Here is a 27,005-nt window from a genome sequence, read left to right as displayed (position 1 = left end):
AAACTGCAATGGAAACAGTTTTTGCGCATTTACAGTCATCTGACTTAGAAGGAGCGGTGTGTTTGGACAGAATACGAGACAGATTTCTTTATTAAATTCATAAAAGACAAAAGAATTACAGGAATACTGGATTCTAAGCCTCAAAGAAATGCCACAATCAAGATCTTGAAGCAGAAATGAGGGAGAAACAACCAGAAACATCTCGTATGTGCCGCTCACAAGTATAAGGGTCTTTCCTTGCCATTAATGATTGGATACCACACATACGTCTCCTTACATTAATAATAATAATAATGGCCAGTGTAGTGGCTGGGATATACATAAACCTACCAATGTCCATTGCCATGATTTTTGTAATGACTTATCGCGAGAGAAAAAAAGTTTTAGTCGCATAACATCGGTTAATGGAAACGCTGTCATTTCGCAATAGTTTTTTGTTGACATTTAGAAAAAATGGCAAAAGTTTTGTGCAAATCTCTAATGGAAACGCACCTACTGTTAATTCTTTCTCTCCTTTTTATCTGGAACTCCATTGACAGTTTTTGTCTAGCCATGTCTTCCTACAGTACAGATATAACAATACAATACTAAAACAATACTTTTTATTGAAGTTATTACATGGCATTTGGGTATATTAAGATATTTTAAGTCAATCAACATGTATACTTAGATCATATTATCATGTTATGTAGTTGTTATAAATTACTTAATGAGTATTTGGAATCACTTTTTCACTCCGTCAGCTTACGTCAACACCATCAGACAAAATATCTGACAGAGTTGACGTCTGACGGAGTTCACAAAACAACATTTTTCAACTTAAAGCTAGGGTAGGTAATCCTGTTCAGAAACACTTTTTTATATACTGGGTGAAATGGTCCTTCCATCATGAGAGTAGTCAATACATTATGTGTTCAGAAAAAGGAATGAAAACAATCAGACCTCTGTAGCAGCTGCAGGACAGTAAAAACTCTGACCAATCACTGCCACTCGGTCCGAGTGTAAAGAACCAATCAGATGCCTTCATGTCTCGTGCCCGCGCCCCACTGCGTGCGCTGCCCTGCGTGCACTCATCACATGTCACCGTTCCCGGAAATATTCAGCTCACTACACTGAGTAAGCAGGAGTTTGCGGCACAATGGCTGAGAAAATGCAGCAAAAAGTACCAATGCCAGCTTTGCTACTTTGCTAAACTACTTCCTCGGACCCTGCCCGCACTCTTGAACGACCTCCTCTGCTTCGCCCTCGACCCCGGAGTGGACCTGTCCTCGAACCGACGATGCGGTACTTGTCTCCGGAGTGTAACGTTAGTCCTCATCAGAGTCAACAATGTTTTCATCATGGAAACTCTTACATGCAAAACACCGTATATGTTATGACTCTTACACGAAATTCACCTTCATCACAGTTTAACTGATGGTAATGGAAAAACGTGTATCAATGCAACCTAGCTTTGCCTTATAAATATAGCTCGTTACCTATAGCCTAAATATAGCTCGTTACCGAATCAAACAAAATATATTTTAAACTTTACCAGTATCGACTAGCTTGATAGTGAGTACTAAAAGAAATCATATTTGTTTATATTCATAGTGATAAAGTTAGGTATTTTATTACATGTGATTCTGACATGATGTCACTGCATGCACTGCGCTCCTTCATGCGCTCCTTCGCGCGTTCATGTGTTTTGGGGGCGTGGCTTTGGAAGGAGCCCAGAAGGGAGGGGGTGGAGTGAATGGAAATAATGAGCTGTGTTTATTGCAGATTAAAAGGTCTACAGTCACTCAATTTTTATACTCTCTTTTTCAGAGTACTTACATTTTAATTATGTATTGGTATATAAAGACAGTTTAAACAAATTTGGAATGTTTTTTTTTTTAGAAAAATCTTACCTACCCTAGCTTTAATCATGTCTAATAAATGGTAGCCATTTTGATTTTCCTCAGTTGCTAGCTGCCACTAAACTAAACCAAAATACCAAATTTTATTTGTACCAACTTGATTAAAATCATCCCTACTTTGAAGACAGTGTTGACACATAAAATCTGTGACCACAGGGATTTCAACTTGTTGCATAAGTTGAATATTTTTTTAAAAATTAAAACTTACGAGACCATGTGTTGGACTGCTGCATCCATCAACAGAAAGAAGTAAAATGAGGTCCTCAAGGTTAAAGCTGACCAAAATATGCCTGATTTATTTCAAATTTTTAAAATATCTGATGGAGTTGACATGTATTGATGACAGGTTTTGAAAGGCTGTTGTTAATGTATAAAATAATGCAATGTTCACTTTAAGTATTTTGTGATATTTTATTAAGCCAACCAATTAACCTCATATTCATATTTGTGCATATTTGTCCTCTACGGAGGACAAGTTCATTTCATAGTATAGTGCTGGTATTTTATAAAATTACTATGAAATAATATAAATATATACAAAACTAAGGGTCTAAACATATACAAGTCTTTCATATCCAACTTTTAAAGCCTTTTTACATGAAATAATTTATTGTTTTTTAAGGCAAATTGCAACATTTATATGGAGGACATGTTTTGTCCCTTATTTCAAGAATCAGTGATATATATATAATAAAATAGGCCTATACATATAATTACAGTAGTAATTGATGTATTGGAATTAGAAGCTATTATGCAACACAGGAAATGTAGCCTACATCTATTTCTTGCTAGAAAGCCAATAAAATGTCACTTATTCATATAATTAATTAATCAATTATATATGATGATGTCTGTCATTTAGAGGTTTAGTTTATTTGTAGGGCTATTACATTTAAATGAAATAGTGCAACATTCCTTTAGGTATCAGAGAGTTGAGGGAGGCCTCTTTTTATTTGGTCTTGTAAGGAACCTCTTAGCAACCACCCAGAACACCATAGCAATCATATAACAACATGCTAAAAACTATTCAGAACACTTATGCAAATATATAGCAACTCTGTGGAAACCAGCAGACAGTAGCATTGGGATAGCACTTCCCACAGGCAAACACCTCTCAACAATATAAGTGTGTAATCTAAGGAAAACACTAAACACAAGCAATGCATATTGTCTTCTGAACCTTCAAAATATAGAGTTTGTATACAATAGTTAAAGGTAATTATTGAGTTTCCATTTTGAATTGCTAGTGTATGAGTCTTTGTGTGTATGAATGTTTTACTCCATTCTTGACACTATATTTCTGTGTTTTAGGGGGACAAGACAGAAGAGTGCGGAGGTCGAGACTGCAGCGTCTGCCAGTGTTTCCCTCCAAAAGGAGAGAGGGTAGGTCTCCATTACAGACCTTTTGAGTTTGTGGACATTATGACATCATCATAGACACTGTAATATTTTGTCTTCATTTTGACACCATGCAGCACCTTGCAACATTGTGACATCACAAAAAGTTTTTCGCACAACATTTAGCACATGTTCACTGCACTCACACATGCACTGGCACACTGACCTAATTTCTTGCCAGTGGTAAATGCCTTTTCATGTCTGTACCTGAGCAGCTCCATCCAGGTGTTGGCATAATGCAGTTCTTGGCATTCTTAGAAAAGGCATGAAGGCTTCGCTTCGATTAAGTGCAGTTTTAAAATGGAATGTTACAGTGTGTGTGTGCGTGCGTGTGCGCGTGTTTCAGGTGTGCTCTTGGTTTTCAGTAATGTTTCAGCAATGTCATTATGCTGTCAGTTCATATATTGTCAGCCAACCAGCTATCCTCATCCTCTACAAAAATAACTCTGAAGAATTGATGACTAACAATAAACAACAGCTTTTGATTGGCTGAGGTGTTTATATTTATTATTTTTTAAATTAAATTAGAATATTCACATTTAATTATTTTTTATAATTAATAAAAAGTCTCTTATATTCACCAAGGCTCCATTTATTTGATAAAAAAAAATCAGTAAAAATGGTAATATTGTGAAATATTATTTTATATTTATATTTTATATATATTATTGGTTTAAAAGAACTGTTTTCAATTTTTTCATTTGAAAATGTAATTTATTTCTGTGATGTCAAAGCTGAATTTTCAGCATCATTACTCCAGTCTTCAGTGTCACATTATCCTTCAGAAATCATTCTAATGGGATGATTTGATGATTTAGAAACATTGTCGAAAAAAGCTGTGCTGCTTAATATTTTTGTGGAAACTGATAGAATATTATAGAATAATATTTCACAGCTTCAGTGAGAGGGAATATTATTAGTGTCAACATTACAGCAAAATCCAGTGTTTTGGTGCTAAACAGATGTAAATGGTGGGAAAAAAATATCAGGCTGCACAATTCAAAACGCAAAGTTAGTTCAAGTTAGCTAAGCCATCAGCATGTTTATATTTAGCTGCCTGAATAACAACCAATTAATTATTACTTAATTTTTAGGTTCATACTTCATTCATTTAAAAACTGCAGTGGCAACTTCAGACTCTTATTTCTCACCACTTTGGCTGAAAAAAATCACAAATGCACTGCATGCACACTTTCACAAATGCACTGCATGCACGGATGTACAATTTAAAAACACGCAGAGAAAGTAGGTATCTTTGGCATAATATTTATAGTGTACAGAGATTTGGGACAGCCCCTTCAATTTTTTACTTACAAGTCGGACAAATATTAAGGGTTATGAAGAGTTAATGTGGGTGTGAGTGAACGAATAAACCAAAATGGATATATGGAATGTATTTGAATGACAGGCAGAGAAGGAAAACAATTAGGGAAGTATGTAAGTATGTAAGGATGTATAGATTTGTGTGTCTGTGTGGCAGAGAGAGAGAGTGAATGTGTCCTTGCAGAAGGTTCTTAAGTCAAAATAATAATAGTCTTTAGGACAAGAGCAACAAATTTATGGCAGCCTCGTAAAGCCCAGCAGCCCAATTACAGTTCAGAGCGCAGTTACAAGAGTGTGCACAGCTGCTTACAGACCCTTCTAGAGCACACACACTAACAGATAAATTCTGTCACTTATCTGTATTGAAAATATTTGTCATAACTGTCATTTTTTGTCTTTTTTGAACCAATCATCAGACTCTAACAGTCTGTGCTAAAGCAAATTTGCATACAAACAACCAAATACACCAAAATAACCAAATAAGTCCATAATTCATGAATTAATGCACACCAGAGCACCCATTAAAAAAAAAATTACAGAAAAAATCTTTACAAAATTCAAAATGTATAGTAAGTGTACAGTGCAACAGCAAAGAGTCAAGTTGCGATACTGAACAGGCCCACATGGAGATGAGGCCAAAAAACGTACATAACCTCTGTTCCCTGAGAGCAGGGAATGAGAAATTCCGTAGTTAACGCTATAGGGTTATCCCCCTTCTTCCACAAAAACTGAAGCCTGATTGCATCACAACGGTAAAATTTACCAGCCAATGATGCACGAGCTGGGGCGGAGCCACCCACTATATAGCTCGGCGCTCACCGTCATTGATTCAGAATCTTTCGACTATTCGAACGGGTATAAAAGACTCCGGGTTACAACACAGCAGTGTGCGCAATGTCTCATTCCCTTCTCTCAGGGAACTGAGGTTACGCAATTAACTACGTTCCCTTTGAAGCCAGTCTTTCAACATGGGTTGCTCACACTATGGGGATCGTGTACAATCCCGCTGGGTTGTAATCTAAGCATAGTGAGCATATAAACATATTAGTCATAACTGAAGAGAATAAGCGAAGGAAAATCCATCACTATAACATGATATTCAACAACCAACTTACCGCGATAAAGAACAGCCCGAGCGCATCCATTGAAACTAATTGTATATAATGTTCTGACGCTTACTGAATCAGTGTATTCAGTATCCAAAAGCACTCCGGACCTCACCACCTCGCTCACAAGGGGGCATGGGCAAGTGCGGGCAAACAATTAATACCAGAACGCCCGCCATCTCACTGCACAGATAGAACAAGCAGTGCAAAATATGTAATCTCAAGGTTGTAAAATCTAGCAAAGGAGTCCTGCGAATACCAACCTGCTGCCAGACAAATATCCTGAATTGATATTCCTCTAGCCCAAGCCACACTACTCGTTGAGTGAGCGCAAACTCCAAAAGGACAGGTCTCATGCATAGAAGCATATGCTAGTGCAATTGCTTCCACAATCCAATGGGACAGCCTCTGTTTCGAAATCGGCAGTCCCTTAGTGCGGCCTATGAAACAGACAAACAGCTGCTCAGACAGACTACAGTGAATAGACCTGTCCAGAGCGCGTACTGGGCGTCGGGTATGTGATGTTGACGCAGAGTCTTGAGAAGCAAATCCTTGCAGCGTCATTATCTGTGCTCTAAATGAAGTAGGAAGCACTTTAGGCACATACCCCCGTCTGGGCTGTAGTCTGACCATACAATCATCCGTACCAAACTCCATACAAGCAGCGTCTGTAGACAGTGCATGCAAATCACCCACCCTCTTACCACACGCTGAAGCGAGCAATAGCACCTTCTTGAATGAGACCACTTTCAACTCTGTTGCATGCAGCGGTTCAAAGGGTCAAAATGTGCCATTTTAAATGAACTTCGCTTCGCCAGGGCGTGATTCAGCGGCATCAGATCCAAAATAGGGCCGTGAGTCACTAAGACGCGCATCTGGCCGCTTTCAGCAATAGTTGAAGCAGTCTCATATGCAGAATCCCGAGCTGTCACAGCACTGCCGCTACTGCCATCATCTCCAGCAACCTCTGAAAAACACTTCAGAATCACAACTCTCCTCGGTTTCACAACTCAGCGCCTAGCAAAGACTTTGTGCACTCCTGAGAAAGACGAAGCATGCTCTTCCGCACATTGATTGCCAGCCTGAAACTCTTCAGATGGTCTAGAAACTGACGCTTGTGGCTTTCTAGCATGTCCTGAGACTGGGCTATAATAAGCCAATTGTCAAGATAATTCAGAATGCATATTCCACTCTACCTGAGAGGGGAAAGAGCCGCATTTACACATTTCGTAAAGGTTCTTGGAGCCAACGCCAGCCCGAATGGGAGAACCTTTAATTGATAAACTCTGGCTTTGAAACGTAAATCTCAGAAAGCGCCTGTGACGAGGGGCTATCTGGATATGAAAATAGGCGTGTTTTAGTTCCACCGAGATAAACCAGTCTCCGGGTTGAATGCGAGAGGATCTGTTTAACAGTTATCATTTTGAATGAGTGCTTTGCCATCGCGATTCAGCGGCCTCAGATCCGAAATCATTTTGGGGACTAGGAAATAGCGACTGTACAGGCCACTTTCCATATGATCCGGTGGTATTGTTTTTATCGCCTGCTTTGCCAGGAGAGAATTAATCTCTGCTCGCAAAACTGGTGCATCTCAGTCCAGTACGACTGACATCACAGCACTGAAGTAGGGTGGTCTGCATGCAAACTGAAGCATATAACTGCTTGTGACTATGTTCATCACACATTCTGACACTTCTGGAAACGTGCTGTTGTGGCAAAAACAATAATTAAACAATCATCATCACTGCATAAGAGACACCAAGAATCAAATTGTATTTTAAAAGAATTGTATACTCCAAAAGCCCTCAGTCTCACCACGTATCCTGCTTTTCAGGCCTGTTGTTTGGTCTCGCAACTCAGTCATCTACAAACACTTTTCAATGTCAAAGTCATCAATTGTTTCTATCAGGTCTTTTGGTGCTTACTCTAAACATATTCAAATTTTAAATAAGATTTTAAACTTCACATTTTCCTGTAGCTTTTATCTAATTTTACATGGTCTCTTAACCAGTTTCAAAGTGACTATACTCAGTGAATTTAGTTATCACAACCGTCTATTCAGTGTACTGTTACATCTGTAGCCAGAGCCATCGGCCCTGTATCGTGGTGGAGACTAAGATTATACAGAGAAGTTACTGGCCCTGAATTAAACTAGTTAAAAACGTCACTTCTATCGTTTAAGACCTGTATTATTATTATAAAGACTTCAAGAGGTCATTGAATTTTACTTTTAAAACATTTACAAACTTCCCTTTAAATGTATGAAATCTGAACTGCCTGTAGCATGATTTCTTTTAACATCTCCATGTCTATGATTTTCAACTGAAACACTGTGTCATTTAAATACTGTTCTACTTTCACATTATCACTTTCTTTTACACCTTCTGAGTAGGCATTTACAGTTATGGGCTAAATGCCCTGCTGACCATAATTAAAACCCTCTCTGTCACCTTGCCTATAGTTTGATCATTGAGCTTGCAAATGGCTCCAACTTACTGCACACCCTTGAAGCAGTGTGTCCCAATCAGGAATTTAAACAGAGCCACTGATAAGCAGTTCTCTGTATTCTTTTGGCAGTCCACCAGTGGCAGATTCAATCACAATAGCCGAATCATAATCTTCATCATTATTATTGGCAGCACATTAGTTTTCATAAGCTGCACAGAAAATCACTCAACATTCAGAAAACAAGGTGTTTTCACAATGTTTCTGTTTAACTTGAATCACATTTGTCCAAGGAAATGATCCCCAACCCATAATCATTGGCAGCAATACAAGGCTAAAAATTAAAAATGTTCAGTTTCTTTCTTTGTTTAGCCAGTCAAGTTGTTGTTTAAATTTCAAAACAGAATCAAAACCCTGACTATACATTTTCTTTTTAATTTCACATTTCTTTGAAGTCAGAGCTTCAGAGCTTCAGAGCACAGCTGCTTACAGCGTTTGCTCTCTTCTGTCTCACTGTTTGTTTCAGGACTCTTCATAAAGTATCAAATTTGTACTATGTCATCAATTTCATTAAAACTGGTTTGTTTGTTTGTTCTGGTCTGCAGATTCAACTTAATGTTATCATTATTTTCTCAGTCCCACTTATCTCTACTGTTCCACAAAAACCAAAATATTATATTACTCTTATCTCAATCCCTATTTCCCTACATGCCAGTTCCTTCTGCATCCTTTTCCTTTCTTTTCGCTCTGCCTCATCTAACCAGTACATTATTGTTTTCTTACAATCCCCACACACACGTCTCATACAACAACCTTTTTGTTTTTGTTTTCACTCCCCTCTTCCACCGAGTCTCTTACCGCTGTCAGCCTAGTGACACTTAAAGTTCCCTCTTTAGGGAAAATCATGATATTTGATCAACTTTTGCATACATTTATGCCCGTAATTCTTTTCTTTTTTTTCATTTGACAGAAAACTGGTGTATAAAAATATCGATCTTACTGTGAGATGACCCCATACTGGTTGATTCTACTTTCCCTGGATTTTTCTTCGACACGCGTCTTACTAATCTTTCAGACGTCTCAGACAGATCCGATTTTTTAACCCAAAATCGGCCAGGTCTGCACTTTCCAGTGCCCTGTAAGACTAAAGCCTCAATCGTCAATCCGCTTTACTCAGGGCCAGAAGAAACTGCTATGGAATCCCAACTTCTGACACCAATTGTTGTGGCAAAAACAATAATTAAACAATCATCATCACTGCATAAGAGACACCAAGAATCAAATTGTATTTTAAAAGATATTTATTCTCCTGCAAGAGGCTTAGTCACAAAATCACAGCAGCTACCCGTGACGTGAGCAAGACCTGACACCCAGCCCAGGAAATTTCCTTCTTATACTCCTTCTTCAAGGTCTTTCCTCTGTAGTTTTCCACTCACCCAGCATGGCCACATCCACATCACATTTAGAATAGAATGACCCCTCTAACCCCCCCTTGGCTAAATTATCTTCCATACCTAAAGAGTTAAAGGTTCTTAACCATTTGTCTTACTGTGTGTGTCTTGTTTACGTCAGGTGTACAAACATACATAAATTACAGAAGAGAAACAATGCTTAGAACAATGTCTAAGAAAGTTCAAATATCAATTTTTCTACAACAGTGCACTAGGCATCCGTGTAGCAACCCTTACGAAAAAAAAGTATACTTCAAGTTAATTTTATGAAGTATACTTGAGTAATGTTCAAGTATATTTTTAAGTATACTTTATGTAGTAAGTATACTAATGTCAATATGTACTAGTAGTAAACTTGTAAGTGTACTATTTTAATACCGCTTGGGACTAAATTGGCCCACTTGAAGTATATAAAAGTATATGTTTAAGTGTACTATAAGTGTAACAGTAGTTAACTTTAAGTGCACAACTAGTTCATAATTATGTTTCTCATTTGTACTGCAAGTGAACTTATGAGTATACTAGTAGTTTACTATTTTAATACTTGTAGCAACTTTGAAGTATACTCTCAGTAAACTGCTAGTTTAGTAGTTTTATACTACAAGTTTTCTTTAAGTGAACTTAACATCATGCTTATAGTTTACCATTTATGTATTATTTTTACTCTTTTAGTGTACTCTCAGTAAACTACTAGTTTTCTTTAAGTGAACTTAACACTTATAGTTTACCATTTATATATTATTTTTACTCTTTTAGTGTACTCTCAGTAAACTACTAGTTTAGTAGTTTTATTCTACAAGTTTTCTTTAAGTGAACTTAACATTATACTTATAGTTTACTATTTATATACATTTTTTGCAGTTGCAGTAGGCCTACAGTACACTACTATGTTCAAATGTTATTTTTTATACTTGAAAAATACCTTTAACTCTACTTTAATTTTAAAAACATTTTATTAGCTTCATGCATCCTTTTTTATCAACACTCGAATGTCAGTAAGTTTCATAAAGAAAGGCAACATTTTGTTAAAATGTTGAGAAAATAGTTGAGAAAATCACATTTTTGTCAAAGACTACACGCCTTGATCAGATCCAGAACGGTGATCAAAACACAGGTGGAGTAGATCGAGTCCAACACCCCCAAAGCTTCACAGTCGTTTTCTCTTCATGGGTTAGGCCTACGCTTCATTTCATTTGGAAACATTAAGTAGTTTTGATTTACAAGCTGTTTAATGTTTGATGATCACATTATTTTACATTTGAGTGAGCAATCTTCTATCACATGTTTCAGCTTCTTCTTCTCCTGTGTTTTGATCCAGAGATTCTGTACTAGAAGATGTGTCATAGCGCCCCCTACCATATACCTGTGAAAACATGGATAGCTGGAAAATTCAGGCAATGGTGGGGAAAAGTTGAATTAAAGTAAATATGTACACTACCAGTGAACTAGCCTACACAAAAATTCAGATACGCAGAATTAGAAACATATCTGTTTTATATCAACATTTTAATCAATATTTTCAAACAAAGTTTCATAAGACTGTATATGAAAAACAATGTAAAAAAAGTATATTTAATAGGCTACTCGATCAAAAGAGTTAACACAACTACAAGCGAAGTATACTTTGAATAATTAAAATTTTAAGTATATCTCGATCAAAAGATTGAGTACAAGTATAGGCCAAATATACTTGGACTTTTCTCTCAGTATAAGTCAAGTACACTTAAGTGTAATTAAGTATATTTTTGAGAAGTATATAAAATGTAGACTGAAAGTATGCTTTCTTCTTTTTAGTTGAAAAGAAGTATACTAATAGAACACTTGAATAAACTTATTTTCCATGCTTATTTTATTTACTCTATAAGCTCTTCCACCCCGAAAGTTTGTTACTATATAAAGCTGAACATGTTAGTTTATAAGACGGTATGTAATATTATGTTTTTAAAAAAGTATTTAATAAGCTACTCAATCAAAATAGTAAACACAAGTACAAGCCAAGAATACTTAGAATACTTAATTATACTTTTAAGTATATCTCGATCAACAAGTATAGGCCAAATGTACTTAGACGTTTCTGTCAGTATAAGTCAAGTATACTTAAGTGCAATTTGAAGTATATTTTTGAGAAGTACATAAATTATATTTCTGAGAAGTATATAAAAAGTAGACTGAAAGTATACTTTCTTATTTTTAATTTAAAAGAAGTATACTAATAGAACACTTGAATAAACTTCTTTTTCGTAAGGGAAGATATGGTTTGAAGATCTTTGTGACACATCTGGTGCTGCTCGCTGTCTCATGACAGGGTGCCGCCTTTTGGGGCAATGTTGACATCGTCGAAAGCGGGACTCTGCTTATAATGCACGAGCAAGAGTTAAGAGGAAAAGAGCTCTGGTGTTGAGACATGTTTGGTTTAAATTTTATTGCAAAATTTATTCGCAATATACAGCCCAAACATTCCCCTCTGTCGCCTGCAATATGCGAAGGAACAGACATGTGCAACAAACTTCAGCATATTCAGTTGTCAGACACGACTGGAACTTCAAACGGGACCGGGTTCAATGATCAGATGGGTTTGGTGCAAACCGAGAATAAAATATACCCCAACCATGCCCACGGTTAAATATACTGCTGGATCTTTAATGTTTTCTGCTGGAGGTCCTGGACTTCTTGTTCAGATACATGGCAAAATTTTCTTTCAAATACTAACAGATAAAAAGTCAAAACCTGACCGCCTCTGCTAGACATATTATAATGGGCCATGGTTGGATCTTCCACCAGGACAATGATCCAAAACAAACAAAAATGTGTAACTGAGCACAAAATGAAGCTTCTGCAATGACTATCCCAATCCCCTGACCTGAACCCTATAGAAAATGAGTGGGGTGAACTGAACAGAAGCGCCAACATGGATCTGGGAATCTGAAGGATCTGGAGAGATTCTGTATGGAGGAATGGTCTCTGATCTTTTGTCAGATGTTCTCTAAACTCATCAGGCATTATAGAAGAAGACTCAGAGTTGTTATCTTGACAAAAGGAGGTTGCAAAAAGTTTTGAATAAAGGGTGCCATTAATTGTGGCTAAATTGTATTAGAGAAAAACATTTCATAATGAGATTCTCCCTCCATTTTCAATTCTTTTGCTTCAATAAAAGGTTGGATTTTTGTCAAGTTTTTTTAATATATGATCAAAAGGATTAACAATGCAGATTTATTTTCACAGGCTTCTTTGTTCATATTTACCAGGGGTGCCATTAATTCTAACACATACATACATTAAAAAGTTTAGGCTCTCTAAGATTTTTATTTCATTATTTTTTAAAGAAATTAATACTTTTATTTAGCAAGCATTAAATTGATCAAAAGTCACTAGTAGTAAACTAGTGTTCCATTTTGACCATATCCTCATACTGAGTCCTAGTGAAGTAATAACCAGTAATCTGCATAGAGGAATAAGCCTTCTAACCTATAACAATGGACCCAGTTGTATTACTTTGTCCCTCATGTCTTAGCTCTGTTGTTTCAAAATGAGGCCTATTGCCACAAGTTCACATGCCTCAGGCCACATGCCTGCTAGTCTAGTCTCTGACCTCTGAACTATTAAGGCACAGCTCAGCGTCTGTGCATTTGTGTGATCACAGATGTCTGTTGACTTGGAGATGCTAATAGCTTGTACTTTCTTTAATGAAAGGTGTGTGTGTGTGTGTGTGTGTGTGTGTGTGTGTGTGTGTGTGTGTGTGTGTGTGTGTGTGTGTGTGTGTGTGTGTGTGTGTGTGTGTGTGTGTGTGTGTGTGTGTGTGTGTGTGTGCTTGCATGTACCTATGTTTCAGCGTGTTTTTACTGTAAATAATAATACTATCCATCATGTCGCCTATCTTTCTCTGAGAGTTCACTGCTGGGACACAGCAGGGATAGCTGCTAAGTATTCAAGTATATCTAATTGAATTAAATGGTCTACCTCAGCTTTGATGAAAGTGTCTGCTGCTGTGTGTGTGTGTGTGTGAATTCTAACTTTGTACTTTGGTCGGTGTGTCACGCGTGTTGGTCTAGCGGAAGTCTTAAGTAGGAGATTATGGGAGGGTTTTGAGGACATTTGCGTGGCTGTCATTAGAACAGTGGAATGTTTGCATGAAGGGGATTATGGGGTCTTGTAAAAGCAGGCATTCGTTCACTGGAAATATCCCCTTTTTTCTATCCAAAGTGACTTGCATTAAATGCAAGGCATACATTTTATCAGTTCATGCACTCCCTGGGAATCAAACCCATGACCTTTGCATGACCATCACCATTGTAGTCCATATATATACTTTTTTTAAAAGAAATGGATACTTTCATCCTGCGAGGTTGGGTTAAATTGATCAAAAGTGACAGTAAAGACATTTCTAATGTTACAAAATATTTCTATTTCAATTAAATGTTGTTCTTTTGATCTTTCTATTCGTCAAAGAACCCTAAAAACATTATAATGATTTCGACAAAACTATTAAACCGCACAACTGTTTTCAACATTGATAATAATAAGAAAGGTTTCACTTCCGGTTTTTAGTATTATAACCTGAACAGCTCTATTGATCTTTAAATGAGTTTAACATGTGAATACATGTCTGTATGGTTCAGGAGTCGTGTGTGATGGTGTGGACAGCTGTATTTTGCTGTGCAAGCCCTAATCGTAAAGCAGAGGTGTGCGGGTGTACGTGTGTGTGTGTGTGTGTGTGTGTGTGTGTGTGTGTGTGTGTGTGTGTGTGTGTGTGTGTGTGTGTGTGTGTGTGTGTGTGTGTGTGTGTGTGTGTGTGTTGCTAGGGGAATCCATTGAGTCTTTAGTAATTATCACAGTCAGTGCTTTAACTGAAAGACTGTGAACACCCTCATCACACACTGATCTAGTTCTGTCACAACCACTGAATGCATGCTGCTTAACACACACACATATTCTCATACTTGTTTCACATCACAAAGTCAAGCAGAATATGATCCAATGTATCTCTTTCTCTCCTTTTTTTTATTTGTTAAGTTGTATTTAAAACGTTTGTCTTGTTGGAAGATAAATATTGCACCTACATACTGCATACTACTGTTCAAAAGTTCAAAAGAAGTCTCTTATGTTCACAAAGCATTTATTTGATTCTGTTATAAGTTGTTAGGGGTAATGCATTACAAGTAACGTGAGTTACGTAATCAGATTACTTTTTTCAAGTAACTAATAAAGTAACTCATTACTTTTGCCTTTAAAATATCTTAGTTACTTTTTCAAATAAGTAATGCAGGTTTCTTTGTTTTTACATTTATTGACTGACTTTGCATTTTCTTCAGCCTGAGGCTTATTCATTTGACTTATTCAAGTAACTTGGTAAAACGCATTCGTTTTAACAGTAACTTTTCCCTACACTGTACTTCAGCTTCACATGATCCTTCAGAAATCATTCTAATATGTAGATTTACTGCTTCTTGTTATTATCAGTGTTGAAAACAGTTGTGCTGCTTCATATATATTTGTTGGAAACCATGACACATTTTTTTTTTTATTTCTGTAATGAATGGAAGTTCAAAAGAACAGCATTTATTTGCAAGTGAAATCTTTGTTAACATTATGAAAGTCTTTACTGTCGCTTTTAATCAGTTTAAAGCATCCTTGCTGAATAAAACTATTAATATCTTCTCAAAAAAAAAATCTTACTGACCTCAAACCTTTGGACGGTAGTGTACATAATTACATAAGATTTACACTTTCCTTTATACATTGTATACAGTGTTTTAGCAGCATTAAATATATGCAAAGCAGATAATGATAATGTGCTACAATGCTTTGAGCAACAAGTACACTCAAACATGGTTTAGTTTAGTCTGTAGTGTTTTACTTATTGACTTTTTTACTTTTTTACTCACTGCCAGTGCTGTGCTATTGTCTCTGATCAAAGTAAAATCCAGTGCCTTTCAGGCCAAAACAGGTCATCAAAAAAAAAGCATGCTTGTTTTTGTGTGTGTGTTTACATTAATAGAGGATGAAACTGTCTGGCTTTGTCAGCTCAAGATATTGACCGGAGGAAGAGAAAGAGAGCAACGTTCCTGGTATTTTAATTTAAAGTGCTCTGAAACTGAAACTGTCACAAACCAGCTGTGGGAAGAACCTGCAATTAGCATCCTTTCCTCCCATTCAGGGAGGCTGTGTGTGCGGGTTACATGTCTGTTTGTTTTTGGAATCATTCAATATTCATTGTGTTCAGTTTCTCACAACTCCTTGTTCCAATGATCACCACCCTCATTAGTTCAGATTGTTCGGCCGTGTCTCGTTAATTATCCCATCAGTTCCTCCCTGTCTCCTGTGTATATATTCCCTGTGTTCTCCCTATGTCTTGGTCGGTTCTCGTTTGGATTTGGTTTGAATTGTGTTGTTCTTTGTTATTTCTCCAAGTAATCTCTCTGTTGTGCGCTCTCCTTACACTCCCCGTGCTTTTAGTCAAATATTTGACATATTTGCCACTACATTTTGTAATATTTGTATTGTTTGTATATTAGGGGTGGGAATCTTTAGGCACCTAAAGATCCAATCCGATTCCGAGAGTCAGAATCCGATTCCAAAAATGATTATTGATCTACTTCTTTCCCCACATTAATTCAATTGTTTACCAACTTGAAATTCTCAATCTTTTTATTTAATTGCATATGTAATTATAAGTAGCCTACTTTTTAAAATAATTACAAATTAAATTAAAACAATTTATGTTAAGAATTTTAAATATATAAACTAATAAAGCTTCAAAACAAAAGCAAATAGTAAATAACTAAGAGGAATAAAAAACATTACATGCAATAAACAAAATGCTTTCAGTAGGCCTATTTAAGAGTATCTGAACGTGATTTTTGTGAGTGATTTTTCTGATTATTACTGTTGACGTCATAGACTGTGGGAGATCTGATAAGCTGCATTCACACAAATGAACTGATCTCTTTTAAAATTTAAGATGTGGTTTGTCCTGTCTGTTTTAATTACGTATGGTCGCCACATCGGAGTGATCCGATTGTATAGGAATCTCGCTAGAGAGACAATCTACCTCAAGTGAAACTAAACGAGCCAATGCACATTGGCATGCAATAATTTGCAGCAGCTGCTCTGCCATGCAGTGCGGGTATAGGTTGTTTGCATATGACATCACGTTACTGCGTTGCCATGCCGCAAAATGCAGATGGAGGGCAGGAAGTGATTTGCTACATTTAGGAAGCAGTATAACAAACTCAAAATGCCTATGTTTTGCGTCGTTTATGGTTGCTGGTTGTTTATGATGCAAGAAATTGACCGGAAAAAAAAACGCCAGAAAAATGGCTTGCAAACCTATGTCTGCGGTCGGGAGGAGCTGAATCGGAAAATGCCCGTGTATGCAGTGATCACTTTGTCAAAGGTGAGTTAATACAACTTGTGGCTATTTTTGTGTAACGTACCAGTTTCCGAACTTTGTAAAGTCAAAGTAATTGTTTCTTCTTTTCTTTGAGTTTGTAAGTTACCCCCTGTAACTGAAGACAAACGCGTAACGTTAGCAAAGCTACCTACAAAGTGTTTTGAGGGTGCTGCCTTCAGTGCTTTAGTGGTGTTTCGGCAGACCTTTGAGAGTGGTTAACCTAATAACGTAAAGTAAACAGCCGTAAAAGTAACGTCGAGAAGCGCCGCAGCGTTGAATGGTTGTTAGGGTTAACGTTACGGATTAATCCACAGGACAAAAAAGAAAGAATGACAGCCTCAATGACAGGCAAATCTTTCAATTCAGTTGAAAAATCACTCCTCTTCATAGCGCAAGGATCACATCCAACATATGTTTACATTTTTTGTTTATTTCTTTCTCTTGTAATAGCATCTAAAGTAGTACAGTACAGACTTTCACTTCACTTCCTGCCCTCCATTTGAATGTCACGCGTCATCACAATCACGTGACTGCAAACCACCTATACAGTATAATGAGAAGCAGGTGCGATTGCACTTCAGTTTTTCGCTGAGGAGCCGAGCATTTGGCCCGGCCGCGCAGCGGGGTACAGGAGCTCTGGCGACGTAACGTGGCGTCTCCGTTCCCTCCTTCAAGGAACGAGGGTTACCATACGTAACCTAGACGTTCCCTTTCAGTCAGTCACGTTCAACGCCATGTCGGAGTGATCCGACTGTATAGGAATACCTACCAAAACGCCACAGCATCTGCCCTCTTTCAGTGCCCTGAGCAAGCCTCATGCCCCTTCTTGCCTGGAGGGATGATAGAAGAGGGCTTACACAGAGAGTGTCTGACACTGGTGTTCCATGATAACCCACACAGCGAGACTATTGGATAACACTGGGAAAGCGTGCCCTTACCGTTTAGGAAGGGGAATGCTGCGGTAGCCACATTTTTCCCTGGAGGAGTTATGTGGAGATATACATCTAACCCGAAGGCTGTACTGCATATGAAATACTGGGGTGACTTAGCCCAAGGGAAAGACACGGGCTTCTGTTTAGGAGCAGCCGTGGAAGAATACACATATGGGATCCCCGCAGGGTCGTACATATGGAACCCAGCCTAGACCTGGTTCTCAATGATTCATCAGATAAAGGCCTGGCGCCGGACACCCCGCCATGTCTGGCTCCGAGGGTGGTGGAGGACTCAACAGGTTTTTCACTCTGGAGCAATATAAGCGCCCAGTAGGGCGCAGTAAGCCGACAGAACACGGGAGGAGACCGGCTCTACATGTAGGCTATAAAATCTAGCGAACGTGTTAGGTGTCGCACAGCCCGCAGCTCTACAGATATCTGTTAGCGAGGCACCACGTGCCAGCGCCCAGGAGGATGCAACGTCTCTCGTAGAGTGAGCATGCAACCTGAGCTGGCAGGGCATGCCTTGTGCTTGGTAAGCCAAGGCGATGGCATCCACTATCCAGTGGGCCATCCTCTGCTTGGAGACAGCCTTTCCCTTCTGCTGGCCTCCGTAACAGACAAAGAGCTGGTCTGAGGTCCTTAGGCTTCGAGTTCTGTCCACATACAGTCGCAGAGCGCGGACAGGGAAGGAGCAAAGCCAGGTTGGGTCTGCCTCCTCCAGGGGCAGTGCTTGCAGGTTCACTACCTGGTCCCTGAAGGGAGTGGTAGGAACCTTGGGCACATAGCCAGGCCGGGGTCTCAGTACCACATGGTCGTCCAAACTCTAGACACGATTCGTTGATCAAAAATGGCTGCAGGTTCCCTATCCTATTAAAAGAGGCCAGTGCAACCAGCAGCAAAGTCTTCATGGAGAGAAGCTTTAAGTCTGCTGACTGCAGAGGCTCAAAGGGAGCATCCTGAATGGCGGGCGAGTTGCGACATGCGACAGGAGCGTAGACCACCTTGCCGGTTGATGTACGCAATGGTCACAGCGTTGTCCGTATGGACCAGTACGCCCTCTTCGGACCCAGAGATGGAAAAAACTGCTCTTTTTTGAAAATTTGGGTACCGCTGGTTTTGACGCCAGCAGCGGAGCACAAATAAAAGGAAATACAAGATTTTCCACCCGGCCCTTTTCTTGTGGAGGGAGTAGTGTGGTCACCATCTCCTGAAGAGCATTGCCCTCCATCTCTGGGTCACCCATCCTAGGGCCTCTTGCCTTTGGCTTTGCCGCCCCTCTTGGAGCCTGTCGTGTGCTGAGTCTCTCTCTCTTTGTAGGCGGTCTCTTACCAGCCATTATAACAACTTTTCAGCCCTCTCAGCACACCATACCAGCTGTGAGAACAGCATTTGTTTGCTCAGTCTTGCACACAAACAACACAAAGAGAAAGAGAGAGAGAGAGAAAAGAGAGATCGACCCCACTGCCATGCTGTATCGCCAACACCACACACGAAAGGTTCTCCTGAAAAGCTGCTCATTGAATGTCAACAGTCTTAGTATGATCAGCATCCGAAATACTCGGCTCCGAAGCGAAAAGCTGAAGTGCAATCGCACCTTCTGCTCATTATATACCCACGCTGCGTGGCAAAGCAGCTGCTGCAAATGATCACACGTCAATGTGCATTGGCTCATTTACAGTAGTTTCACTCGATGTAGATTGGCTCTCTAGCGAGATTCCTATACAGTCGGATCACTCCAACGTGGCGTTGAACGTGACCGACTGAAAGGGAACTGACTATTTTACATTGATTTCGAGTCTTAAGAACATTTTGAGATGCTAGTGCATTTAACCACTTACACAGAGCCGCGGACAGCCGCATGCGCGAGCGCTCTTCACAAAGCGCACACATTTGAAATTGAAAGCAGCCTTCTGATAGTGAGTTTCATATTTTTAATAAGCCCACTGCATTCCAATCGACATAAATGATGCCTTCGTAGAGCATTTGTAAGGAAAATACTGGCGGACGATGAAGCCAGTGAATGCCCTTGTAATTCGCTTAAACATTCCCAAACTTTATGAAAGATTATTGTATGGCAGGTTCGAGTGGTGTGTGTGTTTGTGTTGAAGGGGGTGGATTGGAATCCACTGCTGCTTCAATGTATCTGTAATGAGTGATTATAATCAAGGTATTAATCAATATTTTTCCTTCTAAATATCAAATGAGTTGAATGACTTCTCTGGAGATTTTACTTTGTTATAGAAGTTACCAGTGTGATTACTGAAATGTTCTTTTCATGTATTCTTTAATGTCTGTATTTGATATTTGAATGCAGTAACATTGCTTGCCTATTTATCCCAGCTTCCAGAAATTAAATAGGGACTGGTTTTGTGTTTGAGAAAGGTCTTCAACATGTTAAAACACATAGGGGTCATTGAAGCCAATAGTTTAAGGGACCATTTCTTTGTTAAAGCCTTACTTAGACTAAAATGTAGCCTTCCTTGAGAAATAACGCATTATCTTGATGTTTTGAGACGAGACTCCTGTTTATAGTTAGAGCCTGGCCAAATCCAACCTTGGAAAAGATGTGTGTCGGTGTGTGTGTTAGTCTTCTTGCTTACAGGTTAAGGAACCACTGGCATTGTTGGAGATTGACTGAGTTGTTGTTCGGGACATGCTGGCACCCAGCAACCCAAATTTGAGAACTGGAAGGTTACGACGTGCCTAACTTCAGGGTCCGAGTGTCAGCGGCATAATCTATGGAGATATGCTTCTGTCTATCTGTATATGTGTGGAAAATTACTATGTTTATCAATTTCTTAGCCAATCAGAATCATTCTGCCTGTAAGCAATGGTATAACTGCTGTGATCTTTGTAACTGTAAGCGGGGCGGCCTACGAACTCCTGTGTGAGTCTTGAAGCTGACTTCTGCTGATGAAACTGCAAACTATCTTCAGTAAAACTTTTCTTCAATTTTTTATAATTCTGACTCCGGGTCTTCTTTCAAACATCTGGTCCTTGGGTCCTAAACTGTTAACCCCTTACAGTGTGTGTGTGTGTGAGAGAGAGAGAAAGAGAGAGAGAGAGAGAGAGGAATTGGAAGCAAGCAGAATACGGGTGTTTCTAAAGCACGCGCAGCATCATCTCGCATATCTGTGGTTAAAAACTAAGCTCAGAATTTTCTCAGAATCGATCAGAATCGTTGGAGAGCTGTTGTATATACCACCCTTGTTGTATATACAGTGCTCCACTGCTGTCCCCGTATGTGTGTGTGCGGTCTCAGTTCCCGTCAGTGTGTATTTTGTTTCAGTCAGAGCTCTTTTAGATAGTCAGTCATTCATGAAATTCACTAATTCATTCTCACGCAACAGTCATCACTATTTATTAACAGTCATCACAATGCACTTAACATCACCGACCAATCAAACTCCATCCTAAAACAGGTAGGAATTGGTGACACACAGCAGTGTTGTGCATGTACCGTAGTTTGTTCTTTATGTTTTGTCACACCCTTGTGGTGATTTTGTAAAAACACACTGCCATTCAAAAGTTTGGGTTTGAAAGAATTATCTTATGCTCAACAAAGCTTAATTGATACATTAATTTCATAGACATATGTTGTTATATTATGAAATATGATTCCAATTTAAAATAATGGTTTTATATTTGAATATAGTTTAAAATGTTCTTTATTCCTGTGATTAAAGACAAATTTTCAACATCTTTTGAATGGTAATGTACATTTCAAAATAGCAAATTTAGAATGGATTAATTTACACTATACTGTCACAAATGACAAAAACGATTAACTATAATATATTTTCTTAAACAAGAATTTTGACTTTCCATGGTAGAGTTGCAGTAGATATTACTATAATAGCATTGTATTATATTTATTTTCCCTCTCTTGTTTTCCAGGGAAATCCTGGTATCTTAGGTCGGCAGGGCCCCCAAGGCCCCGCAGGTTTCCCTGGCACCCCAGGACTTTCTGGCGAGAAGGGTGTACGTGGGATCATAGGATTCCCTGGAGAGTCTGGCTCGCCAGGAGACCAGGTACACAGAAACACACACATACCCATACACAATTCTCATACAAATCAATACAAGGACCTTCATTCTGTTGCACTCTTTTGTAATAGGGTGTTCAAGGAGTTAGCGGTCATGCTGGGTTAGATGGAGTGCCTGTAAGTGACAGTCTGCAGTATTCATCAATAGAAATACAAATTATATTCTATGCAACAATTGATCAATTTGTAGTTAACAAGACATACAAATGCTACTAGACATCATGAGTGCAATTGGTTAAATCTAATTAAGTTTTTTTTTTATAATTAAAAAAACATTATATTATGTTATATTATATTCTATTACATTATACTATATCATATCATATTATATTGTACTGTACTGTATTAATACAATAGTTTTTACTAGTAATTTGCCTGCATGTTTTTACCCTCTATGGACATATACCACCTTATGTTGGTCATCTTCCAGGGTCATCCGGGGCCTGGTGGTCTTCCTGGGCTTCCAGGGAAGGATGGATGTAATGGAACCAGAGGGGAACGTGGACTGGATGGTGAGAAAGGACGACCCGCCCTGCCAGGACCAATGGTACGACATAGGTTTAGCAAGCATCCCCACGTGAAACAGTTCTTAGAGTCAACATGAACCCATTTTACTTTCATAGTCTGATTTATTTCTGAGTGAAACAGGATATTCAACAAGAAAAATTGTAGGGTGAGATTGATTTTATTGATTTTTATTTTTATTTGGGAATCGATTGGATAGTGAAAAGTGGTCTGGAAAAGAGAGGGGTTAAAAATAAATATTAGAAAAAATAAAAATAACACAGTAAATCGCTTACAATTAGACCAGGAGCATGTAATTAGAAAGAAAATTGCATACAATAATGTAACAGTATGTCATTTTGATTTCCTGTTGACTGGGTTTATTCGGTTTAACCATTTCCTCTGGTTCTCAAAACAGCAATAACATAGCTGTCTCCAGGTTTGTTTGTTTTTTTGTTTTTTTTTGATAGTTTTTTACGATTGTTTTAACATTTGAATTCCAGACCAAGGCTCTATCTTCACAGCTGAGGCTCTAGCATTTTTTCTGGTTCTGGAAAATATTGAGAAGGGTCAAGAACAGGACTATTTAATTGCCTCTGACTCAAGGTCTTGTCTTCAAGCACATGAATCCGTAAAGACTGACCACCCCATAATTGTCAAAATATGAACTAAATTAGATCTTTTGAAGAAGGCAAATTTTAGTCTTAAAATTTAGTCCAAGTCGTCTTCACGAGGTGCTGACTGGGTCACTGAAGACTTACACATGACATGGGTTTCTATTGATAGACACGATTCTCTCGTGTCAAGTTACTTTGACTGTTAAACATAGTCTGTTGGACTGTAATTTTTATGATACTGCCAGAAAACGCTTTTATTCAGAAACATGGAATATTTCAGAATGTATCACCTGACTGTATTTTAGATTTTCTATCTTATGGTAAGTTAAAATGTTTTATATAATAATTTAAATTTGATGGATTGTGATTGCCATGTAAACAGCCCTGATGCTAACATGGTGTTAAAAACATAATAAACAAACAAACGATTGTTTTAACTAAATTATTTCCATGACTCCCTTCTTTTTTACTTGCATATGTGTTTTAGGGACTACCTGGGTTAAAAGGGATCAAAGGGGACACCTCTTATAGGATAACTTACGTTCCTGGAGGACCTGTACGTATAATGCCATACATTCATGTCTTCATATTTTAGTACTGCTGAATGTATTGAAAGTAAGCAGTGCCAAAAATGTATCTTTTTATACCTAACAAATCTGTAAACGTGTGACCCTCATTCACAGGGTGTTGATGGTTCACAAGGAATACGTGGACCACAAGTATGTACTAAGAGCAAAAAAGCAGATCTTATATGAACATATAATAGATTACATTGGTGTAGTGTAGTTATATGTTATTGCAGTTTTATTTATTAGTTAGGTTTGCTTTGTTTGTCTGTGTCTGTGTTTGCATGTGCACAAAGGGAGCTAGAGGGTTTTTTGGCCCACAAGGTCCACCAGGACGAGGAGGACCCGATGGATTTATGGTGAGAGAAGCATTCTCTACATTTTTTACAAGCACTACATCTGCAAAATGGTGTAGTATGTTTTTTTTGTTGTTTTTTTTTTCAGTTTTTTTGTTGTTGTTGAGTATCACAGTTTTTGTGTGTGTTAAATATATACAGTTGTAATCAGAATTATTCAACCCCCATTGCAAATCAGGTTTATTGACAATATTTACAGACTTTCAGCTGTTTGCAATGAACAAATCAAACAAAAGTAATTGAAATAGCTCAACACAAGGACTGTTTCAAGTGGTTTCCCCAAATTCAACTGAAAATGCAACTTTTAATGACTTCTGCAGTCTCAAAATTATTCAACTGATTACAACTGTAAATATACTGTATGTATATATATATATATATATATATATATATATATATATATATACAAACTTAAGCTCAGCTGCTTGATCTCTTTTATCTAAATGTTTCTAAATTCTTTCATTTGATTTCTTGTATTTGTTTTTTCCTTTTTCTTTGCTTATCCTAGGGCTTACAGGGTTTACCAGGTCCGAAAGGCCAACCGGTGAGTTTTGCATGTACATGCCTATGAGAATGAACATTCTCTGAGATGACTGAAGTTAAAGGCACACTATACAGTATGTAACTTTTGGCCTTCTAGCAGTTAAAAACAAAACTGCATGTATTTTGTAGAAGAACATTGTTTTGGTTGTGCTTCGGCTCTGCGTGACTTTGCGGATGAATATGGTTATCCTACAGCTCATAAAACATTCACTATAGGCTTAAAGAGAAATAATCCGTTTAGATGGAGAGGACCTCAAGCTGACTAGCTGAAGATGTCACTGTAACTTTACCCATTAATAGACACGATACTTCCTTGAAAATAAATTCAAGCACAGCGCTACAACAACCATAATGAACTGACCCTTCTGACCCTGTTCTAAAATATAAACACTTATTATAGGCTTTCCATAGTGAATCAGGGTAAGACAAAAACACGTTTTGGAAGACGGACTGATGATGTATTGACTAATTAAAATTTTGTTCATTTTGAACAAAAAAAGTTACATAGTGTACCTTTAATTTGAAGTAACAAACTTCTGCTTGTTCTCTGACTGCCATCTGTGAGTAATATGGAACCATTTAGATTATTTTACCTTTTTTTAATACAATTTTGCTCTATTTCCTGTAGGGAGACTCAGGAAGATCACTGCCTGGACCAAAAGGAGATGAGGTAAATAACACATATGGTAGTATGAATTTACAGAATATAAGTGAAGTTGTGTTTATGTCATCTTGATTCTCTTACAGGGGGAGCAAGGTCCCAAGGGGGATCCAGGTCGATTTGAATTTGTGGAGCCCAACCCAGAAGACTATGTAAAAGGCGATAAGGTAAAACTTCCACATGTGAAATGAGTTTTCAGTTGCTAAGGTTTTATAAGGATGCCAGGTAGTAAATGATGGAGGTTTTGTTTCAGATTTAAAAAAAAAAAAACTTTGTTTTTAGGGGGAAAAGGGACAAAAAGGAATTTGTGGAGATCCTGGCCCTGACGTGAGTATTGTACATTTAAATCATTAGACCTAATAAGTTCTGAAATAGCGTAGCATGCAGTAGTATGAGATCTACATTAGTTCAAGCAATAGTGTGGTTTTACATTAATTTATGTGTTTCTCAGGGTCTTGAAGGGCCTCAAGCAGAAAAAGGAGAGAAAGGCATAATTGGGTTCTCTGGACCCAGAGTAAGACTATTCACCCGTTTCCATATCATTTATTCCACAACAAACCAACACTGCAATAATTCCTGCATAACCCCTCAAACCAACCATTCTAACACTCTAACCAACCAATAACACCACAAACCATCTAATAACAAAAATGAATAAAAATTCAACCATTCCAAACCAACCAGTCAAAACATTGAAAATTAACCAATCCAACACATTTTACACATTCAGATCTAATTTAAGTCATTTTACTCAACTCCATCCTTTGTGTACTTTTTCAGTCGTAGATGTTGTTGTACTAGATCTTACTATAGTTTATTTTTTAAATAATCATAGGGCCCTCCTGGATTTCCGGGCCGAAGAGGTTTTCAAGGACCCAAGGTACATGTGTTAATAATTCTTCATTATTATTAATAATTATTCATTTATATTAACATAATAGCTTTGTTGAATTATACTGTTTGTCTCTTCTGTTGTTATGTTTTTTACATATACAGGGGAAACTTGGGGAAAACGGTCTCCCTGGTCTATTTGGCAACCCAGGACCAAAGGTCAGACACACATTCTGAATAGACTTTTCATCTGCATTTTAAATTGTGCTCAGTTGCATTGTATGAACTTTGAAAGATAGAGATTTAGTAAGAGATATTTAAACCTGTGGTGTATTTTCATTTGTTCACTGACGCTGCTGCTGTGAATGTGTGACAGGGCTTCCCAGGTGACCCCGGACCTAAAGGAAACCCAGAGTACCATTATAATGATATGATAGGTAATAGTGTTTACATTAGTACACAACCACATTGTAAACATGTGAAAATTGTACAATTAGTGTTTCACTTGATGGCTTGCTTAAATTTATTGTGCAAACTGTAATGAATGCGTCAGTGAAGTTAAAGTACACTATCCAACTTTTTTTGTTCAAAATTTAAATTTAAAAGAGTCAATACATCATTAATCCTTCTTCCAAAATGTGATTTTGTCTTACCCTGATTCACTATGGTAAGCAAGCATATTTTAAGAGTTTATATTTTAGACCTGACGGGATGTTTTTTTTGCGGGAAAATACATACATACGACACTCGTCCGTGCATGTCTCATCATATCTGTAAATAGAGAAAAATCAGTGTGTTTCTCAATCAACAGTCGGTCACTGTTTGCGGATTCCATAGAAATGAATGAGAAGTGCTGTAAACTGAATCCTAACTGCCGCAAAATTGTCCCTGACTTCTCCTATAAAACTGAAAAAAAGAAACAATCTTTGATT

The 27,005-nt window shown here is 37.9% G+C and overlaps 1 protein-coding gene across 1 annotated transcript in view; it reads left to right on the top strand.

Moving 5' to 3' along the window:
* col4a4 (collagen, type IV, alpha 4) overlaps window positions 1-27,005 on the top strand; it is a 70,930-nt gene that overhangs the window by 20,528 nt on the left and 23,397 nt on the right. The window contains exons 3-17 of the mRNA XM_079885051.1: window positions 3,213-3,284; window positions 21,847-21,981; window positions 22,068-22,112; window positions 22,426-22,542; window positions 23,604-23,672; window positions 23,800-23,835; window positions 23,979-24,041; window positions 24,547-24,582; window positions 25,210-25,251; window positions 25,329-25,409; window positions 25,525-25,569; window positions 25,694-25,756; window positions 26,078-26,122; window positions 26,239-26,292; window positions 26,450-26,510. Coding sequence (XP_079741177.1) covers window positions 3,213-3,284; window positions 21,847-21,981; window positions 22,068-22,112; window positions 22,426-22,542; window positions 23,604-23,672; window positions 23,800-23,835; window positions 23,979-24,041; window positions 24,547-24,582; window positions 25,210-25,251; window positions 25,329-25,409; window positions 25,525-25,569; window positions 25,694-25,756; window positions 26,078-26,122; window positions 26,239-26,292; window positions 26,450-26,510 — 964 coding nt within the window. The remainder of the gene's footprint in view (window positions 1-3,212; window positions 3,285-21,846; window positions 21,982-22,067; window positions 22,113-22,425; window positions 22,543-23,603; window positions 23,673-23,799; window positions 23,836-23,978; window positions 24,042-24,546; window positions 24,583-25,209; window positions 25,252-25,328; window positions 25,410-25,524; window positions 25,570-25,693; window positions 25,757-26,077; window positions 26,123-26,238; window positions 26,293-26,449; window positions 26,511-27,005) is intronic.

The sequence above is a fragment of the Squalius cephalus genome, assembly GCF_949319135.1.
Source record: "Squalius cephalus genome assembly, chromosome: 11".
NCBI classification, from domain to species: Eukaryota; Metazoa; Chordata; class Actinopteri; order Cypriniformes; family Leuciscidae; genus Squalius; species Squalius cephalus.
The sequence above is the reverse complement of the archived record's forward strand: the minus strand, read 5'-3'. Positions and strand labels throughout refer to the sequence as shown.